Source organism: Equus caballus, chromosome 16 (assembly GCF_041296265.1).
Source record: "Equus caballus isolate H_3958 breed thoroughbred chromosome 16, TB-T2T, whole genome shotgun sequence".
NCBI classification, from domain to species: Eukaryota; Metazoa; Chordata; class Mammalia; order Perissodactyla; family Equidae; genus Equus; species Equus caballus.
In genome coordinates, this window is record NC_091699.1 from 28,923,184 (window position 1) to 28,935,410 (window position 12,227).

General features: G+C 39.1%; 1 protein-coding gene across 3 annotated transcripts in view; it reads left to right on the top strand.

Moving 5' to 3' along the window:
* Nucleotides 1-12,227, top strand: part of SHQ1 (SHQ1, H/ACA ribonucleoprotein assembly factor) — a 108,830-nt gene that overhangs the window by 48,011 nt on the left and 48,592 nt on the right. For all 3 annotated transcript variants that reach the window (XM_070238608.1, XM_001493744.5, XM_070238609.1), the window contains one exon: nt 1,289-1,412. In XM_070238608.1, the coding sequence (XP_070094709.1) occupies nt 1,289-1,412 (124 nt within the window). The remainder of the gene's footprint in view (nt 1-1,288; nt 1,413-12,227) is intronic.

The following is a 12,227-nucleotide window of genomic DNA, read 5'->3' on the forward strand; positions in this document are numbered from 1 at the left end:
TCCAATAATAGATTAGATGTTAACAGGAAGTGAAACACAAGTTTATCAGAGAATCTTGCTGCTCCAAGAATGGTCCATGAACCAACAGCTTGACCAGCATCCTTGGCTGGGAGCTTGTTAGAAAGATAGAACCTCAGTCCAGACCCACTGAATCAGAATCTGTAGCAAGATGTCCAGGGATTCGTATGCATATTAAAGATGGAAAAGCACTTCTCTCTAGACTTCATTTGGGGTCTACATAGTGCCACGATCAGCATGTAATGGAGAAACTGGTTTTTGTAATAATTGCGTTAGGTACTAATGTTGAAAACAAAGTACTTGGTGACTAGATAATTTCGTAGTTCAGTTGTTAAAATCAACATGAATAAACTCACCTATTTATGGTTTTATTTTCAAGTTTTTGTTGTTTTTGAGATATCTTAGAATGACCAGCCTTATTAATAGGTATGTCAAATTTTTATGAGTATTTAGTTTTTGTAAAAGTTCCTAGTTCTTTTTAGCTATACACTATTTTTGTCAGATAGTCAATATTCTTAGAGCTCTCATTCATTAAGGATTAATATACATGGAAATGATGCTGCTCCTTTAGTTTTAATTTTATATTTTAGGTTTTATATGTGGGTTACTGTTTTTTATCAAAACCCAATTAAACAATTCTGTAGAAAATCGCCTTTGTCTGGTGTTTTGAGTAAGTATTAAATTGGCAATGCTATCAGTTTGCAGTGCTATTCAAGATAAAACACTTGTTTTCCAGAAATCATTAGTTTTCTCTTTGATAAGTGAAAGCAAATTACTGAATACCATATATCACTCTTTCCCAAAGCAAAAGAAAAAAAAAAAAAGGAAGAGGGAGACTGGAAACACGCTTCACTAAAGAGTTCTACATCTTTCATCGACACTGTCTTGAATGGTCCCCAAAGACGAACACATGAAACGTATATCATTTAGAAATGTCTTTCATGTGCATCTGTATTTTGTTAGTGCCATGTGTTTTAGATTCATATTTGTGATTCTTAAAAGAGTTTTTAAACTTTCCTGCTACATATGTGATTTTTAAGGAGCATCTCTGATATGTTGATAAAGTATGAGAAATTACAAATATGATGATTAAATATTTTATTGTAAGGTGGACAAAAAGAGCCTCATTTCATGCTTTGATATTTCTCTTCTACTTGGCGTCATGATGATCCAAACTTAGAGTTGTTAATTGGTAACAGTTTCATATTTAGTTGTGTGCTTGTGTTTGTGTAATATGGAAATCATTACTTATTTAAATGCTCCTTCACAGACTTGGACTAATGTTCATGAAGTCCTGGTGTCTTTTGGAAGAAGGGTTTTGTGCTATCCACTTTATCGCCATTTCAAGCTGGTGATGAAGGCCCACAGAGACACTGTAAAGATACTGCAACTAGGTAAGATATTGTTGTGCCTACAGATTTAAGAGTGAAAAGTTAGAAGTTTTGAGTCTGTGAGGATGTAATCATGATTTCTGCTTTTTTTCTGACCATAAATAAGTAATGGAAATCATCCAATCCAACCACTTTTCCTCCCAGGTATATAGAGTCACAGTCCCTCTCTAGAGCTGCGTAATCGTGCAGAGAGGTGTGCTGCTCTTTTCTGAGAGGAGTGGGGAGGCTACATGGAGAAGGTACACACCGTATTCCAAACCGTTTTGTATGATTGTAGATTGCATCATTCAGTATTTCTTGGATGCCTGTAAATTTCTAGGCACCATTCTAGGATTGTGGGTATAATAATAAATAAGATAAATTCCCTGCTCCTGTGAAGTTTGCAGTTTTGCCAAGGTGATAGATGATAAATAGGTAAGCACTTCCAAGATCGAGCCAAAGCGCTCTGCTGGGGCAAGTACAGAGATCACTGGGGGCGTGAAGCCTTGGCTCGGGCGGTCAGGACAGGCTTTCCAAAGAAAAGCGCAGCTGCTCTCAGGACCTTTGACTGTTGCTGAATCCAACCTGAAAAGACAAATATTTGCTGGTTTTAAGGATGTGGAAAATTCTAAGCTCTGAAACAAATTCCAAAGTTCCTCTAACAGCATCATTGGATTAAGTATATAATTTCCAAGGTAATGACTTTGAAGGGGGCAACGTCCATTTGTATGTATCAGTTCTGGGACATTTATTTAAAAGTCACTTTCCATACTTTATGGTCATTTCTTATAGTCATCTGTGGAGAGCCTTGTCATCCTTTTGTCCTTAGATGAAAGTGTTTCTGGGGACTTAGTTTTCAGACTTCTGGATAAGAATGGGAAAGAAAGGAAGTTCTACTTCCCTTTACATCCAGGTGACTTCATTGGCTTAAAGGGAAGAATCACGTCTCTAGTGTTCTCTCCCTCCTAGAGGTGTACTAGGTTTCTCTTTGACTTCTTTATAACCTATAGTCCTCTTACCCTGGGGGAAAAAGTCCTGTTTGAAGTAGATTCTTTTGAAGTAGACAGTAATTGTAAAAATGAATCATAGTTAAATGAAAGATACTTTTTTATACATCCAGTTGGTTGAGACCAGCTGTATTTTCTATTGAAGGATTGTTGATTATAGGATAGCAGAGCTACTACCTTTAAGGAATCTGTCTTCTTTAATTTAGCAGTGGGAAACAAGCTCCTTTATTTGTTTGCATGTTATTTCTTCTTTCCATCCAAGATATTTCTTGCATTGCAAAAATTACCTTGAAAAATCAATGTGTTATAAATGACTGATAGTTGAACTTGAGTCACATGTCACAATTAATTTCTTGTTTAAGTCAGGCTAGATTATCTGTGCATTATTCATAGATTTAAACAGTGAGAATGCAGTTTGCGATTATGCTGCTACATCATGGCTTCCAGATGGAAAAGTGGCCAAACCCCCATGTGCGAGTGCACGCACATACACAGTATTACTTGTTACTGTTTATTCTGGGAAGTAATCTAGTTCTCTAGATTTTTATTTGAAAAGTAATCAGTTCTGTGATTGCATAACCAAAAATAAATTTGATTGTCTGGACTGACACTGTAATCAATTACTCAAACAGTTTTAGGAGGTCAGAATTGAAACTTAGACTTAACTTTTCCTCATTATCAATCTGACAAATGTAGTGTTATCAGCTGTGTCGTGATAGCAACAGAAAACCTGAGGTAACACACTGGAGACCTCTCTGCTGAAAACCAATCGGAACCCTCTTTGACCACACACAGTGTGTTCTTTGGCCAATTTGGTTTTTGGCTAGTTAGTGCTGAGCAGAGAGCTGGAGTGTCTAGAGTTCACGCCATAAGCTGTGGGCATGACGAGCTCTGGATGGGGATTGTAACCTGTGTGTGTAAGGTGGATGGCACAGGGGTGCCATTATTGCCATGGAAGAGTCTGAATTGTTTGGACACCCCATAATTTAAGTGGGAATAGCTCTGGTTTGGCATTTAATGTTTTCCAAGAATGAATTCATGCCTACTAATAATTCAAAATGAGTGAGCTTCCAAAACCAAGGTAGGAAGGCTTCAGCATCTGCAGAATATTTCATTATACCTGATTGACTAACATCGGAGTCTTTAAAGAACCATGAATTTTCTTTATCTGACTTCATCGTAGCCTTTACTAGGATTCTTTACCAGGCCTTTGGCTATTTTCAATTTTGTATTCCTTCTCCCGTCTCTTTCCTACCTCCAAAGGCTGTACACTTCTCTCTCACTGTTGCAATATGTCTAACCCAAATTCCTTTAAGGGCAGAAAACCTGCTTTGTCCTTTAAGTACTATTTTAGTGCTTACCACAGGGCCTTGCACGTGGCGGTGCTCTCCCGGAATCAGTAATCGTGGGGCACATGATCATCCCCTTTTTTCCTCTGTTCCTGTCTCTTCGGTAAATTTCACTTCCTCTTCCTTGTTCCATTCTTTGGGAAGAGTGGGAAGAATCCTTCGTGGAAGCATCACTTAGCTGCTGTTACTCATTGAAAATAAATGAAAAAAGGAATCAAGGGAACAGCTTTTCTAATATGTCTTCAGAAACTTTATTCTATTTGGAAGTGACTTTATTCTATTTGATTATACATTGTTTGTACAATTTACTGTTTGTGCTAACATCTACATTTCGTTAATCTTTATAAGGCATTGCTTGCTCTTTTTCCATACTATTGTACAACTATTGAACATATAGTGTAACTATTACATTGAAAGGGCTGGACATCTTGGGCTCGAAGGGAAACAACTTAATTTTTTCTCCCAGTTCTCTCCTCGACCTCATTCTTTCTTTTATTGTTTCTGGGTGGAATATATATCCTGTAAATGTCATATCACACACACATATCCTGTAATATATAATAAATATTCTGTAGCTTTTTCTATCACTTTAGATTATAAGAAGAGTCTCATTTCAGTACTTGAAATGTCCCCTTTGAACTTGATTAAAAAAATAAAGCATTCTTTCCCCAGCTTGGGCCTGCCTCAGGTCGGGAAACCAGCAGTGGGGAGGGGGCCCCTTCCCTGTTGCAGGACGTCCCGCCTGCTTCCAGAGCAGGCCCTCGCTCAGCCACCATAGGCTGCTCCTTCCTGCTTCTCTATGGGGGCTTTCCTCAGATAGGGGTCAGGCACTAGTCTTTGTATCCCACAGTCTCCAGGAGCCTCGCTTAAAACCTCCTTTCTCTTGGTTTAAGGTGACAGGAAAGCACCTCCTCCCCTCCCCCATGGAGGGAGGTAGAAACCCCACAGGAGTCCAACAACTGATTCAAAGAAATTTTCTAGACCTCTGTACTCTTCAACTCCTGGAGATGAGTGTTGGTCTAGGGGATCACACATCAGTTTTCTGTTAGTCTCTCTGGAAGTTGAGCATCTCTTTTTAAAATATGTGAATGCTGATATCTATTTTGTCTTTGTGGGCCTCACTGGAAATGAGTCAGAAAGCATCCCATCTTAATATGCTAGCACGGTTGTAATAACCACAGCTGCCGCATTAACCACTTTCTGTGCGACAGCAGGAGGCTCAGTTCTTTAGATACCTTATCTGATGTCATCCATACTGTAATCCTGAGAGGCAGGGATTACTGTCCCCATTTCGCAGATAGAAGACAGGCTCAAAGGAGTGCACTCACTTGCATTGGGTCACACACCCAGTGGTTGGTAGAGCCTGGATTTGACGCCAGATCTCTCTGACTCAAAGTCTGTGCCCTTTGAAGTGTTCAAATAGTTATAAATGAAATTGTATGAAGCCTGGGATTTACTTGAAAATAATCCAGAGTGGGTTGGGGGAAGGTGGGCAGGGTGCAGGGGAGACAGGCTTGGCCACGAGCTGGTACTTGCTGAAGCTTGGTGATGAGAATGTGGGAGTTCACTGGCCTATTGTCTCTTTTTGTACATGTTGTGATTTTCCTTTATAAAAAGTTTTTTAAAGTCTGGACTCTTAACCACTGTACATCTGTGGCTCAAATTCACATTTATTCGCCGTTTTGTGGAAAACATTGTAATTTTTGTTCAGACAGTTGTATAAAAATATTTTGACTAATAAAAAGACTCATTTAAAATTACTTTTTTGTTTTGTTTTTAAGTCTCACAGAAACCCACCTTTCTATAAACATTTGAAGTCTGGTGACTAGTGGCTACTTGGCAGGCTGTAACCCAGCAAACAGCCTTCAGATTATTGTTACCAACTAAGAGCTGGCTTTATTTCATATAATTAATAGCCCTTACATAGCAGTCATTACTGGGCTCAATAATCAATTTTTCAGAAATGACTGCTTTATCCTCTTCTGTAGATAGATATAGTAACATGATCAATGTGAAAGTAAAGAGCCATGGCACAGGCTCAGGGCAGATCTTTTTCTTTAAGAAAAATGATAGTTCAGGAAATTGAGCTATGGCAAGTATATTGTGTGAGCTCTGAGTTCTGATGCAACCTTTAAGATGGATTTGTTTTTGGCATTTGAATTCTATTTAGTCCAAAGTCAGTTTAGCAAATGCTTCATTTTATTGAATTGTAAAGGAGATTACTCCAAATTGAAAAGTAAAAGATGAAATCACTAGCATTTTCCAATGTTGACATTTATCTATATTTAATTTTTATGAGTTTCCAACTATGGACATTTTAAAGAATTGTTAGGCCTTTTAATTTTACTCCTTAAGTCCATCATGTCAAACTTTTTTGAGAGTTATTCAACAAGTGTTTGTTGAGCACTTGGTTTGTCAAGGTGCGGAGCTGGCTCTGGAGGTGCTGCAGTGAACAGGAGGGGGTCAACTCATGCCCTTGGGGAGCTCGAAATAATGGGGGGCAGGGAATTAAACAACTACCAGGTTTTAAAAAAAATTGCATTTGTAGTAAGTAGCTCAAAGGAGAAATATAGTGGGTGAAAATATAAAGGCATAGAAACTGACTTACGTTTAAGTCATTTCAGACGTGTAACCCCCTCTTACGTAGGGGAGCCTCTGCCTTATTTCACTTCCAGTTCTCAGCTTCTACTGCAATTTCCTGTCGCTCTAAAGAACTTGTTAATTGTTTGATGAGTTCAATTATTAGTTTATTCATTCCACAGGTATTTTGTCAGTACCTACTAAAAAGCTATTTATTATGCACAAAGCACCCTGTAGATATAAATGTAAAGACCGGTAAGATGCATTAGCCTTGGATACTGTACTTGGGGAGCATGTGTGCTAGCGGGGAGCTAAGATGTCCATCAATAGCATAAAATACGTAGTAGACAATGGTAAGTACCTTACCTGAAATTCGGACTAAGTCGCTCAGGTAGGGAGAGGTGATGTTTCACTGGGGGCCAGAGACAGCCTCATGGAGGACGTGGGATTTGCCGTGGGATTTGCAGGATGAGTAGTATTTGGACACAGAAGGATGGAGGGAAGTGTTCTAAATATTCGGAGTGAACACCACGAAGAAGTTCATGGAATACCGTAGTCTCATTAATGAAAATTTTGAGTTGATACGCTATCTGGTTCTGAGATTTGCCCGACAGCCTCTAAAACTAGTTGGTAGTTCCTTTCCAGTCTGAGTTAACTGGTCCAGAATGAATTTCTCTGTTTCTTTAATATTATCACTTAATTCCTTGCTCCCCACTCAGGAGGTGATAATTCTTATTTTCAGTTTTCTTCCTCGTTCTAAATTGTCCTTGAACTTTTTATTTCCTAGTCAATTCCCCATGGCGATTAAATGTTTATAAGAATGGAATAATCATAGTGCTTTCAGCAAATTTAAATAGCATGGGATTCAAATCAAATATTGAAGTACTGTTAGTATCTGCTTTGGCTGATCCCTCATGTCCCAACTAACCCAGTAAAGGAGGGGCTTTGGAGCCCTGGAGCGCGTGGGCTGCAGCTGGGATGTGTGAAGGGAGAGTAGGACTCTGCCGTGCAGTCCTGACTCGGCCAGTCCTCAGCCTCAGCCTCCCTAGATTCTCCGGCCACGCGGCAAAGCAAATTCCTTTTACTCGTCTCTTCCTCAGGCCCGAATCTCTTTTCCCAGTCTCTTAAATTGGCACATTCTACCTATTTATATTATTTGTCCTCAGAGCATTTGTGGGTTTCTACATGCACTTCTGTATAGAAGGATATTGTATATGAACATAAACTTTAGTAAAAGGAAAGAAAATCAAATTCCGATCATCTCCACAGAATCCCCTTTTCCTCGATAATCCTGTTAATCATTAAATATTGTTAGTCACTAAAATTTTTTTAGATTGCTTTCTGGGTTACATTTCTATAAAACATTCTTTGTTCTCTTAAAGTGCTCTGTAGGGGGCAGCATTTCCTGTATGGTTTACAAATAATAAATTGCCTTTTAATTGCCACAGTGATTCAGAGATTATGGTTCTTCTGCTGCAAAAAAATCACTTAAAATATCTTAGTGTTCTGTGGAATTTGAATTATATCATTCTGCTTTCCTCAAAATCAGCTCATTTCTTACATATATATGTGTGTGTGTATATATGTGTATACCAATTTAAATCTACATTATATTTCCTGTGCTGTAAGTTTTGTGAATTTCTGCAGTTTCTGAGCTGAGCAATGTAGAAAACCCAGGAGGTTAGTTGCATGGTTTGATATGATGGCTTTAAAAAAAGCTTCTATAGTTAGTGCCTCTTTTAATAAATTTTAAGTCAGTTTTGAGTTTGCTTTTTGTTGATATGAATTTGTAAGGAAGTAACTGTAAGTCTACTTTCTTTAGGTAAGAGGATAGAGGCAGAAAATTGTATATATTTAAGACAAATTTGGGAGAACAAAGAGCAAACATTTTGTTTGACCCTGATGAATGAAGGTCCTGTGGCACAGTCATATTGAGACCTAGATGAAGTAAATTGAACAATACTTTATATGTTACCTGGAGAACATGCAAGAGTTGTATTTATGCAATGCAGAGTTCCTTTAAGTAGTAAGTTAATACTGAAAAATACCAAGTGGCAGACATTTATTCAACAGACATAAATCAGATCCCTTCTCTGTACAAGGCAGAACCAGCGAAGAGTTATAAGGATATATGTGACTTGGTCTTAGCTCTTAGGGAGTTTATGATGTGACAGCGATGATAAGACAATAGGTAAGATGCAAAAGTTGAGTACTTGCAACGGAGATTATGTGGCCTGCAAAGCCAAAATCTTTATTTTCTGCCTCTTTATGGAAAAAATTTGCATACCCTTGTTTTAGGTTTATATTCAGGGTTGGAGGGGAGCCCATCTGGAGAAGTCTTTGGCTAGCTTTCATCCCAAATAGTGGCCAGTGTTGAAGGGGATCGTTTCAGCTGTTTCCCTCCGTCCCCCACAGGATGAGATGTAGCCTGTCGAGTTGGTTCCCACTAGAGGAGGTCCCTCAACATTAGAAGCAAACTGGCCAAGTGGGTGAATGAATGAGGATGAGTTTCAGAAAATCGGGAGTAATGAGGCCTGTGTGAATTGGAGATGTACAGTGCCCCATCTATAGCCAATTTTTGCCATGTGGATATGTAGTATTGCTGGTTTGGGAGACTTATAAAGAAGTGGAAAGCAATGATCTTAAATATAAAATTTTTCAAAAGTTTAAATATGAACAATAAAGTAAAGATTTTAAATAATGCTATAAGAGCCTTGGTATGTCTGAGAGCCCTTCAGCCTCTGTGCGCCATCCGTTTTGATTTCGACTCTGTGGCAAGCCAAGTGCCAGCCTGTCTTTCTTAGACCCTCTTAGACCTGCCAGTTTCCAGCTGCAGTGAGGGCCTGCACCAGGTCTCTGCTCCTTCAATCCCGGCTTGAGACTGAGTCTTAACCCTGTGTGGGTTCCCAGATTAGGGTGGGGAAGGAGCTAGGAGATATCCGGCATTCTGTAAGTAGCTGTGACCAGAAACCTTAAAACCAGAACAGATCCCTCACTTCTCTTTCTGCTTACTTTGTTTTGTTGCTCTTGTCAGCCAGAGCCTGGTTGGGGTGGCGGGGATGAGTCATAGGATTGTGGTACCACACCCCCTCTGACTCCTAGGGTGCTTTTAAGTATGGCTGAGGGGAGGGGCTTGACAAGAAGACGCAAACAGTATAGGCCTAATGAGGCAGGTGTAGTGGTAGTTGTTACTTAAAGAAGGTGTAGGAATTGGAACAGAAGAAGTGGAGGAAGGTATGCCCTGAGAAAGTAGAAGGTAAAGAAATCAGAGAGAGGAAAATGAGAGTTCTGTGTCTAAGAAATGGCGAATATTCTAGTTTGTCTTGAGGCTTGTGATGTGAAGGGGAATTGTAGGAAAAAGGTGGGAATGGTGTGTTGGGGATCGTGGAGAGCCTGCACTGGCTTGATAAAGAGACTGGGTCTTGCCCAGTGAGGGACCACTGGAGAGTTTGTTGTTAGGGTCTGTGATGGGCTCATGATGTCAGATTCATCTGGCAGTAACACTGAGGATAGGGTTATTGAAGAGTGTGAGATTAATGGCACTGAGAAGAGAGGAGACCTCTATTCTTGCCTGAAGACAAGTAGTTTGCAAATAGGTAATATGGTCTGAACTGGAGCGCCAGCAGTGGTGTGGAGGAGAAAGGAATCCAAGGGCAGAGGCTTCACAGTTAGTGGGGTAGGAGCTGGTAAGGCTGTCCCAGGGTCTTGATCCACATGACCTGTTGTCCTCCTTCCCTTGTCATCTGTAAAGTGCTTTTGTGTTCATTGTCTCATTTAATTCCCACAGCAGTTCTGAAGAATTTCCCCCTCACTTTACACACGTGAAAACAGATTCAGAAGAAGTACCAAATAGCTAAGACATGGCACCAAGAGCAAGCAGGTTCTGGGCCACACAACTGTTCCGCAGTGAGATAGTTTAAATTGTTACCATTTTTACTTTGTAGAGTAGTTAGCTAAGAATTGCACAAGATTATTTATGCGTAACTTTTAAATGGTCTTTCCTTATTAGCCTTTTAGAATTTGGGACTAGAAGTCTAAGATCTTAATTTCATAATCAAATTTTCATCTGTTTAATATAAATTAAAGTTCCATGTAGTTATAGATATCTAATCATTTTTACTCAATTATATTTACTGTATATTGATGAAAATGTAAAGAAGTATAACTCAGTTCTACTAGTATACAAAGCATTTAGCAGTAAGCACACACCCTCACCGTAATACCGTGAGGATAGCAAAAGGGTTGGGTTTCTTTCCTTCTGTCTTGACATATTGATCAGTATTTCACATCGCCTAGAGGGACTCGTAAGTCTGGTTGGACTGGGTTTGTTTTTCCTTTTATGAGCCATTTGAGGAATCCAGTTGTCTTTTTTTCTCTACATTTCTTCTTTCTGACTTCATGCACAGTTTTAGTTTTACCATTCAAAACTAAGCTAATTAAAAAAAAAAGTCAGAAATTTTAATATTAAGTAACATTTACTGGGAAAATGAAGTATAATAGTCTTAATTAAAGCAACAACGAAAAGAACTTATTTTAAATTGAGCTACTAGGCATTGGGATACATGCTGTATTCATAAGGTGGAATAGTTCAAATAAAATCTTACCTACAGAATTATGAAGTTTTACATGCTTATGGATTTTTTTAAAATCCAGGGTTAGATTGCAGCTGTCTCAAGAGGTTTTTTCCAGGCATGTTCAGCTTCTTAAACTTCCTACTTCTGTACTTACTGAATAGATGGGATTTTTTTTTTTACATTCTGCCTTGAACTTGGACGCCTTACTCTTAACTGTCTAAAGAAATTGAAAGTAGTCATGCTACCGTTAGGTAATGTTGGTGACGTCCAGCCGTGTATTTCTAAACTGACACAACCACTGTTTTGACAGGTGACTGAAGGAGGAAGGTAGAGTTAATGTTAAGGCTGTCCCTCCAAACCAGCGAATCTAGCCGGGATTCTTAGAAAAGGCAAAAAGCAGCCTTGGGTTAAATTCATTCTTGGAACTTTTGATGGTGTAATGATGTAAGAAAGTTGGCATAGCTACATTCTTTTCTCGTCAGTGAATAGATATGACAAGGGAAGGCCCAAACAAATTGTATACTCCACATTTGTCATGGCACAGTAACTTAAACCTGCGGATCATGAAGCTGTCGTAACTAGTACATGTTAACTGAGCAATTGGACCAGGTGTTTTTAAAGTTAGCTTGTATGTGCTCCAGACTACATTAACAACCGGCCTGTATTAAACAGGATCATACAATTTGCGAGACATTGTTCTAGACCAGGGAAGAAAGATGAAAAGCCGTGTCCCTTCCTGTCAAGGTGTTTGCCACACAAGGTGATAAATACTGACACTGTGTTTATTGCATACTGCCTGGGAGGCAGATGTACTTATTTTCAAATCCTGACTGTTCCTTCCTAGTAGTGATCTTGGCCAACTCTTTCGTATATCCTTGAGCAACCTCAGTTTTCTCACTTATGAAATGAGCAAGAAAGTACCTAACTAGTGGGTTAAATGATGGAAAGTACTCAGTGCAGAGCAAGTGGGTAGCTACTACCTAAATAGAAGGGTGTCCAGGCATTATAAAGGAGCCTAAATCAGCTTGTGGGGGGAGTTAGAACCCATTTCCTAGAAGAAGTAATGCCCAGTTTGAGACTTGATGGTGAATTAGGGTTGCACTGGGAGTTGTGCATTCCAGGCAAAGGGAGCGTCTACAAAGTATATGTTTGCTTTATGTTAATTTTGTTTGTGGCTGTAAGATAATATATGTAATTTTTGTAACAAAGAATTTTGAGAAACTGATATAGGACTGTAAATTTGTGCTCAAAATAGTAACTCTTATTGCTTCAAGTGTGTGTTTTTTATTATAACTCAGAAATGTAAGTGCTGGGGCCGGCCCCATGGCC